We start from the raw sequence: 18,135 nt of genomic DNA, 5'->3' as shown, positions 1-18,135 counted from the left end.
TATTAAGAGGGCGGGGGGGATGAGATTACGGGTTAGTTAGAGAAAGATTGGTGGAAGATGACTGGTTGAGGTAGAATCACTGAAAGGGGGGTGAAGAGGTGATTGGGGGGAGGGGGTTGAGATAACTGGGCAACAATAGGATGGATTGTCCACAAATGTTGAAATCTTTAGATTGGAACATAACTTGACTCCCAATAAAAGTCAGGTCCTTTACCTACCATCCATCTTCTTCCAGGTATCTGCATTTTCACCATTAGTGAATGATTCCTCTCTGTTGATCTCAGTGGGCCATGCCTCAGACCCTCAATCCCAATCCAGCCACCTCCTCGGCACCTAACTGGAGAGCCCACCCCATCTTCCCATGTGGTTAAGAATTGCTTTGTTGTCCATCACTTGATATCACCTCTTGTGTCCACCAGTAATGGCAATCTAGATTTTGTAAATTAAGCCATATTGACCTGCTTTCAAACATCCCATATGAACAAATTGTTTACCATTTAGACTGATTAATTGGATCTTCAGCAGCAGATATTTTATAGTTCGAAGCACAAAAATGTTCTGGAGTCATAGTCATACAGCGTGGAAACGGGCCCTTCGGCCTAACTTGCCCACACCGGCCAACATGTCCCAGCTACACTAGTCCTACCTGCCTGCATTTGGCCCATATCCCCCCAAATCTGTCCTATCCAAGGACCTGTCTAACTGTTGAACAAAAGTGCTAAATATACAACCTTGTGCATCGGATATTTAAGTAAATTATGGATGAAAATTCAGAAAATGAAACTTTTTATTTAGTTTTAATTTGATATTAAATACTTAATTTATATTGCTGATATATTGTACAATATTTATGCTACATTTGCTATTTTATTAGCACTGATGACCTTTTCAACAGCTTGAAGATATACAATTGTGATTTACTGGTTTGCCAATTGAGAGGCCCGGGCTCTCGATTTGCATCCTTATGTTCAGTTGGGCCGCGTAAATTTAGTTGATGAAATAAATTTGGGATTAACAGACAAGTACCAAGAACCTGGACTAGTGTGCAGGTAGATCTAGTAATTAGGAAAATAATAATATTATTTATAATGAGGTGAATCAAATACAGAGGATAGCTTGTGCCAACACCTGGACTGGACAAGTTTCTTAGTGAATGAAGGTTGGAGAGGCTGGTCCTGAATATGCTTTGAGTGGAGAAGAGTGAGGGGTAACTTGACTGCAGCCTACATGATCCTGAGCAGTCCTGGCATTGTTGATATGGGGGCCGATGTTTCCTCAAGTGGGGAAATCTCAAACCAAGAGCTGCTGTTAAAATTGAAGGTTTGTTCATTTAAATCTGTGATAACACTAGGATATTAAATGCCGACCATGTCAGCAGTGTTCCACTTCCAATAAATGATGTGAGGAAACAGTGGCCAACTATTGTATAGCAGTGAAACCACGGATTAAATGAATAAACTAATTAGCAGGTAAAATTATCCTTTCAAATGTACCGAGCCCATTACATTTCCAAATCTGAGAAAAGACATTCTTGCCATAGAGGGAGTACAGAGAAGGTTCACCAAACTGATTCCTGGGATGTCAGGACTTTCATATGAAGAAAGACTGGGTAGACTTGGCTTGTACTCGCTAGAATTTAGATGATTGAGGGGGATCTTATAGAAACTTACAAAATTCTTAAGGGGTTGGACAGGCTAGATGCAGGAAGATTGTTCCCAATATTAGGGAAGTCCAGAACAAGGGGTCACAGTTTAAGGATAAAGGGGAAATCCTTTAGGACCGAGATGAGAAAACCATTTTTCACACAGTGTGGTGAATCTCTGGAACTCTGCCACAGAAGGTAGTTGAGGCCAGTTCATTGGCTATATTTAAGAGGGAGTTAAATGTGGCGCTTGTGGCTAAAGGGATCAGGGGGTATGGAGAGAAGGCAGGTACAGGATACTGAGTTGGATGATCAGCCATGATCATATTGAATGGCGGTGCAGGCTCGAAGGGCCGAATGGCCTACTCCTGCACCTATTTTCTATGTTTCTATGTTACAGTATATTCTGTCACCATAAACTGGTGCACACCAGATTATAGGATATCGACTCAAACAGTAATGGAGGTAATGGGTTTATTCTATATTGCTGGTAGAGGTTAGGTCATGTAATCCATTCACAAATAATCATTTAGACTTCTTCGCTTACTTTTATTGGTTAAGTGATTGGTCATGAAAGGCTGTTAACATTAAATATTAAAGATAGTTTGAATAGGTTTGCTTTTCCATGTCAGAGGAATAATCACTTCTTTCCCTAATTTATTTATTTTGATCTAGTTTGTGCTTTGACTTATTGGAGATAATATGTATCTTAAATTTGGTGATTTATGAATTCTGTAAGAGCAAATTTCCATTACCATTGTTGTTAAACCTTCGGTGCTTTTTAAATGTATTGTTTCAAAGAAAAATAATTGATAAATAGTAGATTAATTAGACTTTTGTTAAAAATATGTTGATTTGCAGATCACGGTTTCATTATCTCCCTAAGATGCTGAGAAATAAATTATCATTCACATTAAAAACTAGTGTACTTAAGCAAAAGAAAAGCTTGCAGTGAGTGGCTGCATTGTACATGTAGCTTACTTCCACACAGGGCAGACCTGTTCTATACAGGAACATTTGTGGCAGCAAAATAGTGAGCTGTTGGTTACATGCTGCCGTGCTTAAAGAGATATACGCCCAATATTACATGAACTAGTTTTCATCCCTCTTTTAATATTGTAAAAAAAAATGGGGGGAAAAAAACATCTATCCTGTCTTAAAGTGATTTTCTTTCGGACAAAGTCTTCCTGATTTTTGTGTCAACTAATTTTCCGCGTGATTTAGTCTCAACTGGTTGCATTTCTACTGACTGTTGTCCAACTGTGTTTGTGCTCTGAAGAATTTGTGATGTGATCCCCATCATCTTCATATCTACTGTCACCATGTCCAACCTCTATGCTGATCCCGATACTGCATTTGCTCTTCATTCTTATCTGGGTTGCATCCTCACTCAGTTCCTTTACTTCTTTAATGCTTCTCTTTCAACAATGTGTCCTTTTCACTAGACCACATCCAGTTGTCGTCCTGTACAAAGAGAGACACAAAAAGCTGGGGTCAGACAGCATATCTGGTGAAAAGGTATAGGTGACGTTCGGGTCGAGATCCTTCTTCACACTGAGAGTCAGGGGAAAGGGAAACAAGAGATATAGGTGTTGATGTAGAACAGATTAGAACAAATGAATGAAAGATATGCAGAAAATTAACGATAAAGAAGACAGGCCATCTCCACTGTCATCCACACACACTTTGTGCTTCTGATTCTAGCAGATTGCGATGCAGGGAGTAGAATTTTGATGCATCTATCCACAGGTTTGTGGTCATCACATGGATTGAGGTGTGAACAAAGCTGAGAGGGTCAAAATGGGGTCTGAATGTGATGATGTAATTGCTTTTGTCAGTTCCTTGGCCACTCTTGCAGAGATCACTGTCTTTCCATTACCGTGGAAAGTGAGATGATAATCTTAGTCCTTGGATCGACCTATCTGATGTGAACTGTGGCCCATTGTCAGTGATCAGCACAGTCGGGATTTTGTATCTGGTTTATGAATGACGTATGATGGATGGATGATTTCAAAGAAGTCTTGAGTGCTGGAATAATTCAGCTACATGTATTTGTTAAAGACTTGAGGTTGATAGTAGCTCAGGATAGTAGTGTGGCATTACCAGGTCTACATTCCCCTCCCATCTGCCCCACACACACACAATAGAATTTCTGTATCAAAAGCTGCAGATATTTTCGTACAACAACTACTTTAATTTATAATATAACAAAATGTCACTATCAAAATAACACCCATTACTAAATGGCATATTTTTTTAGAATGAAAGAATTTGTAAATTATAGGATCTATATCCCAAACCTGAATGTTCATCATCATCAATGTCTCCAAGATCCACAATTGTTTCCCCAAACCTGGCCGCATAGGAATTTCCTCCTACAAGCTCCATTTCCAGCTCCTTCAGTTTTCCCTTTCCGAATACAAAACCGATACCGATAAGACAATGACAATGACACGGGTGGAGCTCGATCAACTGAGGAACCAAAAGCCCGCGAAAACACACCCGCGATCACGTTATGGCGTATATTGAGAGTATATTCTTTAGAGTTTAATAGGATGAAAAGAGATCAGGGTGAAACCTACAAAAACCTTTAAAGGGTTTGACAGGCAGCTCCCTGATTGTGGACTGTAGGAACAGGGCATACAATTTGAAATGTCTTCACTGTGTGTCATGAGCCTTTGGAATTCTTCATCCTAAGCTGTGGAGTCTCAGTCATGTTCACTTCTGTCTGAAGATCAATGGGTTATTGGGCATTAATGGACATGGTGATAATTAAATTAAATTAAATTTCTTTATTTATATATTTATATAGCACATTTTTAGTCAACTTGCATTGACCCCAAAGTGCTTCACATAATTACATACACACACACAGGCAAAGGTGGGTGAAGTGTCTTGCCCAAGGACACACACAGGCAAAGGTGGGTGAAGTGTCTTGCCCAAGGACACAACGACAGTATGCACTCCAAGCGGGATTCGAACCAGCTACCTTCCGGTTGCCAGCCGAACACTTAGCCCATTGTGCCATCTGTCGTCCTGAGCTCAGCAACTTCTGGGTTCGAGAGTGTGTTGAGCCGTAGCCCTGCAGGCTCCACCGCTGTCTCCATCTTTTCCCCCTCCCTCGCCCTGTCGCCAGCCGCCCGCTCTCTGTCTCTGGAAAATGGCACGGAGGTAGATACAGCCATGATCTTGATCAACGGCAGAGTGGGTTTTAAGGACCATTTGACCACTCGTGCTCCTGTTGCCTATATTTTAACACAAAATGGGCAGTAGCAGAGTTGTTATGGTGTAAATTGGACAGTGATTCCTGGTTGCCATCAAGAAGCCACTGTTCAAGCAGTCCTCCTCCAGAAGCTTTGCGATATGGGTACGCCAGCAAAAGGCTCACCACTGAAGCCCTTGGAAAGGGATGTAGTTGCATGATTGCTACACACTAAGTTTGCCAGAAAACGTTACTGTTGTCTGTTCAAGCGTAGGCACTTTTTATTTTCTCAGCGTGCTAACTCCTAATTACCGCAAACCAATTTACTTGGCAATGAAAATAAGCTTCTACTTGTTTGGAATCTCAATCCTACAGATTTAAATTACCCTCATCTGCTTCATCCACAGTGGGATGCTCACAAATACCATTTGTGTAATTTGCTAATTTTGGCCTAAATAAGCTTACCATTTTGACGACCATACTGAAATGCAGCCGCAAAGTATTACGATTGGTGAAAGGGGGAAGAGTGTGGTGTTGCAGTAAACCGATAGATTCATAAAGTAGTAAGATTCTCCTTGGATTTGTTTCTATTGCATTAACCTGGAACATGATCATGATGCAATAGACTATAGGTGCAGGAGTAGGCCATTCGGCCCTTCTAGCCAGCACCACCATTCACTGTGATCATGGCTGATCATCCACAATCAGTACCCCGTTCCTGCATTCTCCCCATACCCCTTGACTCTGCTATCTTTAAGAGCTCTATCTAATTCTCTCTTGAAAGCATCCAGAGAATTGGCCTCCACCGCCTTCTATGGCAGAGAATTCCACAGATTCACAACTCTCCGGGTGAAAACGTTTTTTCTCATCCTCATTCTCAATGGCCTACCCCTTATTCTTAAACTGTGGCCCCTGGTTCTGGACTCCCCCAATATCAGGAACACGTTTCCTGCCTCTAGTGTGTCAAATCCCTTAATAATCTTCTATGTTTCAAAAAGATACCCCCTCATCCTTCTAAATTCGAGTGTATACCAGCCCAGTCGCTCCATTCAATATTCAATATTCAGGAAGGATAGAGAGAAAGGAAAAGGAGGTGGGGTAGCGTTGCTGATTAGAGAGGAGATTAACGCAATGGAAAGGAAGGACATTAGTTTGGAGGATGTGGAATCGGTATGGGTAGAGCTGCGAAACACTAAGGGGCAGAAAACGCTGGTGGGTGTTGTGTACAGGCCACCTAACAGTAGTAGTGAAGTTGGAGATGGTATCAAACAGGAAATTAGAAATGCGTGCGACAAAGGCAAAACAGTTATAATGGGTGACTTCAATCTACATATAAATTGGGTGAATCAAATTGGCAGGGGTGCTGAGGAAGAGGATTTCTTGGAATGTATGCGGGATAGTTATCTAAATCAACATGTAGAGGAACCAACGAGAGAGCAGGCTATTTTAGACTGGGTATTGAGTAATGAGGAAGGGTTAGTTAGCAGTCTTGTTGTACGTGCCCCCTTGGGCAAGAGTGACCATAATATGGTTGAGTTCTTCATTAGGATGGAGAGTGACATTGTTAATTCAGAAACAATGGTTCTGAACTTAAAGAAAGGTAACTTTGAGGGTATGAGACGTGAATTGGCCAAGATTGACTGGCAATTAATTCTAAAAGGGTTGACGGTGGATATGCAATGAAAGACATTTAAAGACTGCATGGATGAACTACAAAAATTGTTCATCCCAGTTTGGCAAAAGAATAAATCAGGGAACGTAGTGCATCCGTGGATAACAAGGGAAATATGGGATAGTATCAAAGCGAAGGATGATGCGTACAAATTAGCCAGAAAAAGCAGCATACCGGAGGACTGGGAGAAATTCAGAGACCAGCAGAGGAGGACAAAGGGCTTAATTAGGAAAGGAAAAATAGATTATGAAAGAAAACTGGCAGGGAACATAAAAACTGACTGCAAAGGTTTTTATAGATATGTGAAAAGAAAGAGATTAGTTAAAACAAATGTAGGTCCCTTGCAGTCAGAAACAGGTGAGTTGATCATGGGGAACAAGGATATGGCGGACCAATTGAATAACTACTTTGGTTCCGTCTTCACTAAGGAAGACATAAATAATCTGCCGGAAATAGCAGGGGACCGCGGGTCAAAGGAGTTGGAGGAATTGAGTGAAATCCAGTTTAGCCGGGAAGTGGTGTTGGGTAAATTGAATGGATTAAAGGCCGATAAATCCCCAGGGCCAGATAGGCTGCATCCCAGAGTACTTAAGGAAGTAGCTCCAGAAATAGTGGATGCATTAGTAATAATCTTTCAAAACTCTTTAGATTCTGGAGTAGTTCCTGAGGATTGGCGGGTAGCAAACGTAACCCCACTTTTTAAGAAGGGAGGGAGAGAGAAAACGGGGAATTACAGACAAGTTAGTTTAACATCGGTAGTGGGGAAACTGCTAGAGTCAGTTATTAAAGATGGGATAGCAGCACATTTGGAAAGTGGTGAAATCATTGGACAAAGTCAGCATGGATTTACAAAAGGTAAATCATGTCTGACGAATCTTATAGAATGTTTCGAGGATGTAACTAGTAGCGTGGATAGGGGAGAACCAGTGGATGTGGTGTATCTGGACTTCCAGAAGGCTTTCGACAAGGTCCCACATAAGAGATTAGTATACAAACTTAAAGCACTCGGCATTGGGGGTTCAGTATTGATGTGGATAGAGAACTGGCTGGCAAACAGGAATCAAAGAGTAGGAGTAAACGGGTCCTTTTCACAATGGCTGGCAGTGACTAGTGGGGTACCGCAAGGCTCAGTGCTGGGACCCCAGCTATTTACAATATATATTAATGATCTGGATGAGGGAATTGAAGGCAATATCTCCAAGTTTGCGGATGACACTAAGCTGGGGGGCAGGGTTAGCTGTGAGGAGGATGCTAGGAGACTGCAAGGTGACTTGGATAGGCTGGGTGAGTGGGCAAATGTTTGGCTGATGCAGTATAATGTGGATAAATGTGAGGTTATCCATTTTGGTGGCAAAAACAGGAAAGCAGACTATTATCTAAATGGTGGCCGACTAGGAAAAGGGGAGATGCAGCGAGACCTGCGTGTCATGGTACACCAGTCATTGAAAGTGGGCATGCAGGTGCAGCAGGCAGTGAAGAAGGCGAATGCTATGTTAGCTTTCATAGCAAAAGGATTTGAGTATAGGAGCAGGGAGGTTCTACTGCAGTTGTACAGGGTCTTGGTGAGACCACACCTGGAGTATTGCGTACAGTTTTGGTCTCCAAATCTGAGGAAGGACATTATTGCCATAGAGGGAGTGCAGAGAAGGTTCACCAGACTGAATCCTGGGATGTCAGGACTGTCTTATGAAGAAAGACTGGATAGACTTGGTTTATACTCTCTAGAATTTAGGAGATTGAGAGGGGATCTTATAGAAACTTACAAAATTCTTAAGGGGTTGGACAGGCTAGATGCAGGAAGATTGCTCCCGATGTTGGGGAAGTCCAGGACAAGGGGTCACAGCTTAAGGATAAGGGGGAAATCCTTTAAAACCGAGATGAGAAGAACTTTTTTCACACAGAGAGTGGTGAATCTCTGGAACTCTCTGCCACAGAGGGTAGTCGAGGCCAGTTCATTGGCTATATTTAAGAGGGAGTTAGATGTGGCCCTTGTGGCTAAGGGGATCAGAGGGTATGGAGAGAAGGCAGGTACGGGATACTGAGTTGGATGATCAGCCATGATCATATTGAATGGCGGTGCAGGCTCGAAGGGCCGAATGGCCTACTCCTGCGCCTAATTTCTATGTTTCTATGTTTCTATTCTTTCAACATATGACAGTCCCGCCATCCCGGGAATTAACCTCGTGAACCTACGCTGCACTCCCTCAATGTCCTTCCTCAAATTTGGTAACCAAAACTGCACACAATACTCCAGGTCTCACTAGGGCCCTGCAGAACCTCTTTGCTCCTATACTCAACCCCTCTTGTTATGAATCTTGTTATGAATGCAGGCAAGAATAATTCTCAGTGATAATTTTCCTTGCTCACTGATCCACCCCACTGTCAATCATAATTGCTGCAAGGGCAAACCTTTTTTTATCTCATTATAATCCGATTTCACACATTCTGGGAAAGAAACGGACAGAAATTCTTTACGAAAATACCTGGGCTTTTACAATATTTAAGTATAAGAGAAATATCTGCAGTGATAAATACTAGTTTCCAGTTACCTGAAGTTACAACTCGTTGATCATATGGTCATGTAACTTTGAATCACCACTTAATACGCAGTTCAATTTTTAAACCAGAGAATAACGACAACACATGAAACGTTCTTACTCAGCAATGACCCAAAATGGTGAAAGATGTTATATAAATGTAAATCTTTTTCTGTATTCCTTCATCAAAATTGACATTTCAAGAAATTTCCGGTTGGACATTTAAGGTTCAAACAATTTATTTAACACAAGAGTCTCATGTCCAGAGTAGAGGAATCAAGAACCTGAGGGCATAGGTTTAATAGATAAGGGGAACCTGAGGGGTAACATTTTCATACAAAGGGTGCTGGGTGTATGGAACGAGCTGCCGGAGAAGGTAGTCGAGGCAGGTACTATCACAACGTTTAAGAAATATTTAGACGCGTACATGGATAGGACAGTTCTAGAGGGATATGGGCCAAACACAGGCAGGTGGGACTACTGTAGATGGGACATATTGGTCAGTGTGGGCAAGTGGGCTGAAGGGCCTGTTTCCACACTCTATTCATTATGTTCAAAAGTAGCTACATGAAAATGCCAAAATGCCTACCTTTACTGACATTAGACTTCCTCAGTTATTAAATATAGTTTTATTTAATAAGTATACAAATGTTTTAAATAATTAAATGATAGTCTAGGTCAATACAATGTTTTTTTATTACAGGTGGAAAAATATGTAATATGTGATGTGACTGAGGAAGAAAATTCAACATGTCTGGAATGCAGCGTTGGACATTTGTACATGAATTCTCAATCAAAGGTACACAAATTCTAATGAGGGAATGTAACTCATTGTAGCGGTGAGTCAGCATGCTGAAGCCTGAGCTAAATGAAAAGGAAGCAAATCTCTCTCACACTCCCTCCATGATCTAATGGGCCAGATTACAATTCTGCAGGAATCTAGCTGCAGTGTAAGCATCAGCATCTTCAGGGTTTCAGCATGTATCCTCGGTCGCACACAAGTACAGAATATGCCGATCTCTCTTGGTGCCCACAACTTTCAGAAAGTAATTTGCAGAGCTGAAAGGCTGCATGCACTTCCCACCTGGCCCCTCAACTTTACAGCAACCCCAATGTAACCTTGAGGGCGGCATGGTGGTGCAGCGGTAGAGTTGCTGCCTCACAGTGCCAAAGACCCAGGTTCGATTCTGACCACAGGTGCTTGTCTGTACGGAGTTTGTACGTTCTCCCTGTGACCGCTTGTGTTTTCTCTGGGTGCTCTGGTCTCCTCACATATTCCAAAGACATTCAGGTTTGTAAGTTGTGTCGGAAGGAACTGCAGATGCTGGTTTAAACCGAAGATAAACACAAAATGCTGGAGTAACTCAGTGGGACAGGTGGCATCTCTGAATAGAAGGAATGGGTAGCCTTTTGGATCAAGACCCTTCTTCAGATCGATAGTCAGGGGAGAGGTACAGAGATAAGGAAGTATTAGATGTGCAAATGAGACAAAGGGGATGGAGATCAAGGAACATGTAGGATAGATCATTGTTAGTAAGGAGAAGATGACAATAAAGCAAACAGAGATAAAATGTAATCGAGGGCAGTCAGACTGGTGGAAGAACAGGGAAGGGGAGGGAATGCAGAGAGGGAAAGCAAGGGTTACTTGAAGTTAGAAACATCAATGTTCATATCGCTGGTGTGTAAGTTGCCCAAGCAAAATATTGAGGTGTTGTTCCTCCAATTTGCGCTGGGCCTCAATGGAGGAGGCCCAGGACAGAAAGGACAGTGTGGGAATGGGAGGGGGAGTTAGTGTTCAGCAACCGGGAGTTTAGGCAGACTATACGGAGGTGTTCAGCAAAATGATTGCCGAGCCTGAGCTTGGTCTCGCTGATAAGGAGGAGTCCACACCTGGAACAGTGGATACAGTAGATGAGGTTGGAGGAGGTGCAAGTGAACCTCGGTGAGGCAGAGGTTCACAAAAAGTCTAAAGAAGGGTCCTGAACCAAAAGATCACCTATCCATGTTCTCCAGAGATGCTACCTGGCCCGCTGAGTTACATCAGTACTTTGTGTTTTGTTTGGTAAACCAGCATCTACAGTTCATTGTGTCTATGTCTTCCTCTCAACCTTAGTTTCAGGATGAAAGTTTCAACTTTATTGCAGAAATCCTTAACATGTGGAACCATTCTAGAAAATATGATGAGCAGCCTTTCTAAGACCTCGACATCATTTTTAGAATTAGTGACCAAAATTGAACACAATATATCTATAACACATAGATGCTGCTGCACCCACTGAGCTTCTCCAGCACTTTTGTCTACCTTCGATTTTCCAGCATCTGCAGTTCCTTCTTAAACAATATATCTATCATGGCCCAATCAATTTTTTAATACAGATTTAACATTTCCCTGCTTTTATGAATTCTGGGATTTCAATACACTTCACAAGCTTTTCTCACAACATATTGTGCCACTCTCATGGATTTATTTATAACATGCAGCCAGGTCTCTGTTCCTGCACACAGTTTAGAACTGTGACATTTTGTTTAATTTTTCTTTTCCTGCTGCTACTGTTTGTAGAAGTGTTAATGTTGTATTTCCTCCTCTTCAATTCATCTGTGTTAAATGCTTGAAAACTCTAGTCTTTTCTATTTGTCGCCTAGGTGGAATTGAGTTTTTTTCTTGATACCAGCAAGTTTACCAGAGCAGAGAGAGATCTTGTCATCACTATTAATGCAACATGGTAAGCATTTTGTAAGTAACTAAGCTCTGTGCCAAATATATGTACTTGATGAAATGTAGAAACAAAGAACTGCAGATGCTGGTTAATACACAAAAGGTCACAAAGTGCTGGAGTAACACAGCAGGTCAGGCAGCATCTCTGGAGAACGTGGATCGATGACGTTTCGGGTCGAGACCCATCTTCAGACTGAAGGGCCTGAAGAAGGGTCGAGACCTGAAATGTCACCCATCTATGTTCTCCAGAGATGCTGCCTGACCTGCTGAGTTACTCCAGCACTTTGTGTCCCTTGGTGAAATGTTAAGGTAGAAGGTAGAGTATTACTGCGGTTCGTTTGAGCCCTTGGTAGGAAGCACACTTATCATCTAACCTGTAGAGAAACATTATAAACTATAGATGGATCATTCAGGGGATTAATGCACACAAATAATCACTGCTAAACTAATGAAAGTGAACACATGCCGTCAGTAAAACTATATACATATTATTTCAGTAGGCCACCAGGCATGAGTAAGCTAATTATTACTTTCTTACTAGATAAACAGATGCATTTCACACATCTAACGTTGTGTATTTCCTGTGTTTGCTTTTATAGTAAAAATGAGCAGAGTCTGGATTTACTTCATGACAATTTTATCACTCTTAATATGCCCTTAAAATATGAGATTGCTGTTGCAGTACATGGGTGAGTAATCTATAAACCACAGCAAAATAATTGTTGACAACAATGTGGTAATGCTCTGATGCATGTTTAAGATGCAATCATTTTTTCAGCTCTGTTTTGTGAAGTGTTATCTTTAGAACAAAACAGCAGTGTAATGTGCCTGTCCCACTTACGCACCTTTTTTCGGCGACTGCCGGCACCCGTCATAGGTCGTTACAGGTCGCCGTGAATTTTCAACATGTTGAAAATCCAGGGACGACCAGAACAAGGTACGACTCTTTGGGCGACTACTCACGACCATACAGGCTTCACCCCACGACATGTCGCCGGGGTGTCGCCTCTATGGTCGTGAGTAGTCTCCTCAGTCGCCCAAAGAGTCGTAGCGTCTTTCTGGTCGCCGCTGAATTTTTAACATGTTGAAAATTTTCACCGACCTGCAACGACCTATGATGGGTGCCGGCAGTCGCCGAAAAAGTCACGTAAGTGGGACAGGCTCGTAAGACAATCACACATTAGTGTCTTACTGTAGTGTATGTACTTGAAATATCAAACGGCACCACCAATCCTCAAGCAGCTTAGAGGAGCATTTAACTACTGTAAACATCTAATCGAATATTTTATTACTGTGGAGAATAATGTAAACAAACAGAATTTCAGACTTTAGTCTAAAAGCAGAATTGCTTTAAAAAGTATTTTATACGGGAATTAAACTTAATTAAATGGGATAAATAATGCGGAGAAATGCATTGTTGTCTTTTGGGAAGTTAATCCAATGTTAGACAAGCACAGTGAATGACAGGCCCCTGGGTATGTTGTGGAACAAAGATATCTAGTGATACAAGTTTGTAATTTCCTGAAAGTGGTGACAGGGAGATACAGTGCTGAAAGCACATGGCACATTTGCCTTTAGCAGTCGGAATATGGTTACAAGAGTTGGGACGTCACATTTCAGCTGTATGAGAAATTTGGGAAACCGTGCCTGGAATATTATGTGCTGTTCTAGTCGTCATGCAATAGGAAGGATGTCCATAGATAGACACAAAATGCTTGGATAACTCAGCGAGACAGGCAGCATCTCTGGAGAGAAGGAATGGGTGATGTTTCCAGTCGAGCCCCTTCTTCAGAATAAAATGTCTAGATGTGATTATTTGAAACAGGTTGCAGAAAAGATTCAGAGGGATGTTGCCAGGAATGTAGGGCTTGAGTTATAGGGAGAGACTGGTAAGGCTGGGACTGTGAAGGGGGCTGAGGGCTGCCTTGCAGAGGTTTATAAAATCATGAGCAGCATAGATAAGGTGGATGGATGGTCAGTCTTTTTCTCAGGGTAGGGCAGTCTAAAACCCGAGGACGTCGGTTTAAGGTGAAACAGGAAAGTTGTAAAGTGGACCAGAGGAGCAAGGTTTTCTACAAAGAGGGAGGTTGGTGTATGGAATAAGATGCCAGAAGAAGCAGAGATGGTTACAATTACAATATTTAAAAGACATTTGGACTGGTGGAGGATAAGAGAGGCTTTAAAGGATATGGTGAAAACGCAGATACTGGGTGGCACAGCGGTGAAGTTGCTGCTTTACACCGCCAAAGACTCGGGTTCAATCCTGACCACGGGCGCTGTCTGTATGGAGTTTGTACGTTCTCCCTGTGACTGTGTGGGTTTTCTCTGGGTGCTTTGGTTTCCTCCTACATTCCAGAGACATGCAGGTTTCTAGGTTAATTGGCTTCCTCTGTGGTCCCCCATGTGTCAAATTGCCCCTAGTGTGTAGGATAGAACTAGTGTACGGGTGATCATTGGTCGGCGTGGACTCGGTGGGCCGAAAGGCCTGTTTCCATGTTGTATCTCTAAACTAAACTAAACTAAACTTAAGGTCTATAGGAATGGTGTTATAGAAGTCAGATCTCAGAGACAAGTGCCTTGCTTCTCATTCTCCATGTTTGGGGTCGTGCGTGTTTGGCAAAATGACGAGGGCACACGAGCAGAGCTGACCACGTGATGGGAGGTGAGAGTGGGAGGAAGGTTGCAGCAAGCATATTGGAATAGAATTTGTGTACTTGCTTCTCAGTGAGGAGTAATACGTGAGGAAACCCGGTAGAACAGGGGACATGAGAGACTGCAACAAATAAAGTGCTGGAGGAACTCAGCAGGTCAGGCAGCATCTGGATGGATAGACAACATTTTGGTATCAGAACATTCCCATCACAGATGCTGCCTGATGTGTTGAGTTCTTCCGGCACTTTGTTTTTGGCACCGATGTAGAACGGGTACATTTCTCCTTTGTAAATTAGAAGAGCTTGTGTTTTAAGGATGAGGCATTTGATGAAAAGGAAAAGGAATGAACATATCATTATTATCATTGTTTTGTGCCCAGTCTGTATATTATTTGGAGAAGAATAGGGAGTTCTCATGGTGATCATGGGAGTAAAGACAGGATGATGTAAAAAACGATGAAAATTGAAAAAATGTGTGTTCTTTTAACCTGAGTTTTAAGTTGAGCCCTAAGTTAGACCATGTTCTGGTGGAGTGAATTCAAGCCTACATTTTATCATCCTGTCATTTAACATAAAGGCCAAAGAAAGGTCCAGATCCAAAATGCTGTCTGTCCTTTCCCTTCGCATATGCTATCTGACCTACTCAATTTCCCCGCCAATTTGTGTTTTGCTCAAGATTCCCCAATCTGCCATTAGTCGTGTCTCCGTTTTAAAATAAAATAACTAATTGCATGCAAAAATTGTTCAAACTGTTCATGACTAGGAAAGAAAAACTGGGGAACGGCTGACAGGCAACTTTACTTTGCATATACTGTCAGAGTTCAGTGTTTTGTTCTTGTGTTAGCAAAAGGGCCATGTGTATGCCTGTAGTGAAGACAAATAAATTGCTGCTCAGCAGCCACTGCACCTGTGTTCCTTCTGGCATTTGGTGCAGCAATGTTAATGAACACAAATTGGAAAATGGGGCTATAATATTATGCTCACTATCAGACCTGGACTCGTGTTGCAAAGCACCCCACTGACAACCCCACATTTTAAAATTAGTACTCGGACTGATTATATATTGGGAGCATTATGAGAATTATTATAATGACTCTAATAATATGGTAAAAGTAAATGGTATGTAAATCTTTATGGCAATACTCGCAAATAAACAAGCACATTAAATCAGTGTTCAATGGAAAGGATTTTGTTTTTTTGGAAGCAAAAGTGCATACATTACTGTTAAAAGCCTGGCAAACAAAAATTATTGAAAATCGACTTAAACAGCTAAAAGCATAGGACAAAATACTGCATATTTTCATTCTTTGCACTCATAATACAATCATCCTAAGCCTAAGTACAGACGAGTAAAATAAGGATTGATGTCCAGTGCAAGCTGAGTTTAAAATTGGCCAACAATTATGTTTTGCATTTTTAATGCTTAAGTTCTCAAATGTGATAAAATGGACAAATACAAAAAGAGGAAAGGATTGAAATGTTGGAAACCTACAATACAGGATAGAGGCCTGGGGCAGATCAGCCTTGATCACAGTGAATAATGAACATCTCTGAGGGGTAAAGAAGCTCACTCTTGCTCCTATGTTCTTATCGTCTGATTCTCTTATGCAAACAGAAAATGCTAGAAGACTCAGCAGGAAATAGACCATTAAAGGAGAAAGGAGCAAACATTCTCAATGCAATGACTTTTCATCAGAACTAGAAACAGTAGAGATGTAAAAATGTTAAACAAATCTAATAGTCCAAGAAGTGCAGCATAGAAGAAAAAGCAACCGCTGTGGCCAATAATTGGATAGTAAACATGTCTTGTTATCGAGACTTTTGAAGAAATGAGGAAGGTGACCAATGAGTGTAGGGTGATGGATGTTGTCTACATGGATTTTAGTACGATTAGAGGTCTCTCATGGTGGCCTGATCCAGAAAATTAAGAAGCACAGGATGAACAGTGATTTGGTTGTGTGCATTCCTAGCTAGCTTACGATAGAAGACAGAGGGTTGTGGTGGAAGCACAATATTCAGGCTGGAGGTCTGTGAGCAGTGGTGTTCCACAGGGATCTGTGCAGGGACCTCTGCTATAATATATATAAATGACTTGCATGTAACGTAGATGGATTGGTTAGTAAATTTGAAGGTGACACCAACATTGGTGGAGTCGGGGACTGTGAGGAAGGCTGTCAAAGTATACAGTGGGATATAGATCAGCTACAGAAATGGACAGATAAATGGCTGGTGGTGTTTAATCAAGCAAATGAGAACAGTTGTGCTTTGGGAGATTGAATGTAGGGGAACATGAATACAATTAACGGCAAGACCCTTAACAACATTGATGAACAGGTGGATTTTGGGTTCCAAGTCCATAATTCCCTGAAAGTGACAAAACAGGTAGATAAAGTATGTGATATGCTTGCCTTCATTGGTTGGGGCATTGAATATTAGAGTCTGGAAATTATGAGGCAGCTTAAGGGGTGTGGTTGGGCTGCATTTGAAGTATTGCATGCATTTCTGGTTGCTCCATTACTGGAAGGATGTGGAGGCTTTGGAAAGGGTGCAGAGGAGGTTTACCAGAACGATGGTAGACAAAATGCTGGAGAAACTCAGTGGGTGAGGAGGCAGCATCTATGGAGCGAAGGAAATAGGCAACGTTTTGGGCCGAAACCCTTCTTCAGACCTGAATGATGCCTGTGTTAGGGGATATTAGCCACAGGGAGAGATTGGATAGATTTGGATTGTTTTTCTGGAATGCCAGAGGTTGAGGGGAGACCTGATGGAAGTGTATCAAATGATGAGAGGCATAAATAGAGTAGACATAGTAGGGTAAGAACCCTTTTCCCAGGATGGAAATATCAAACACTAGAGGGCATAGCTTTAAGGTGAGAAGAGCAAAATTTAAAGGAGATGTGCGGGACATGTACTTTACACAGGACGGTGAATGTCTGGAACCCATTGCCAGGATTGGTGGTGGAGGCAAATTCAACAGGTTATATTTAACATAGGTACTTGGATATGCAGGGAATGGAGGGATAGGATTATGTACAAGCGGATAAGATTTGGTGTTGGCATTATATTTGACATAAATCTTAGAGCCTGTTCCTGTGCTGTACTGTGGTACGTTCTAAATGTTATTATTGTACCTGTTTCAACTACTTCTGTGGCAGCTCGTTCTATATACCCCCCCCCCTCCCACCCCCTCCCATGTAGAAAAGGTTGCCTCTCAGGTTCCTATTAAATCTTTCCCCTCACCTCAAACCTATGCCCTCAACATCATACCCTGAGAAAAAGACGATATACATTCATCCTCTGTAATCCCCACATAATTTTATAGTCTAATGAATTCAGTTTCCCAACTTAAAATGAATTATTACACATTGCATCCATCCTTGCTCAATATAATGTTGTATTTATATTGTATCGCTTAATGATAAAATTAAAACAGAGATGGTGATTAAATGTTATGCATTACTCTATGGAGATAATGTTAATATGAACAAATGTTTACACTTAGTAACTCTTTGCTTTGGATGAACTTTAAAGAGGAATTACTTGATACTTTCTCAACTTCCTAATGCAATATTCTACTCTACCATTGGAACAGGTCAGTGTTTCCTCCTTCATTTTTGTACGAGGGGGCCACGGATAATGATGCAGTAACCTATAGTTTCTATGATTCACCTTGCGTATACCAGGACATCAACTATAAATTTCAAGTAAGTATTTG

At 41.6% G+C, this 18,135-nt stretch overlaps 1 protein-coding gene across 1 annotated transcript in view; it reads left to right on the top strand.

Annotated features, from left to right (window-relative positions):
* The window catches only part of itga4 (integrin subunit alpha 4), a 95,992-nt gene that overhangs the window by 56,675 nt on the left and 21,182 nt on the right, over window positions 1–18,135 (top strand). Inside the window, exons 19-22 of the mRNA XM_033023830.1 lie at window positions 9,757–9,852; window positions 11,697–11,776; window positions 12,369–12,458; window positions 18,013–18,124. Coding sequence (XP_032879721.1) covers window positions 9,757–9,852; window positions 11,697–11,776; window positions 12,369–12,458; window positions 18,013–18,124 — 378 coding nt within the window. The remainder of the gene's footprint in view (window positions 1–9,756; window positions 9,853–11,696; window positions 11,777–12,368; window positions 12,459–18,012; window positions 18,125–18,135) is intronic.

The sequence above is a fragment of the Amblyraja radiata genome, chromosome 7, assembly GCF_010909765.2.
Source record: "Amblyraja radiata isolate CabotCenter1 chromosome 7, sAmbRad1.1.pri, whole genome shotgun sequence".
NCBI classification, from domain to species: domain Eukaryota; kingdom Metazoa; phylum Chordata; class Chondrichthyes; order Rajiformes; family Rajidae; genus Amblyraja; species Amblyraja radiata.
Note: the sequence above shows the minus strand (reverse complement) of the source record. Positions and strands in the feature narration are given on the sequence as shown.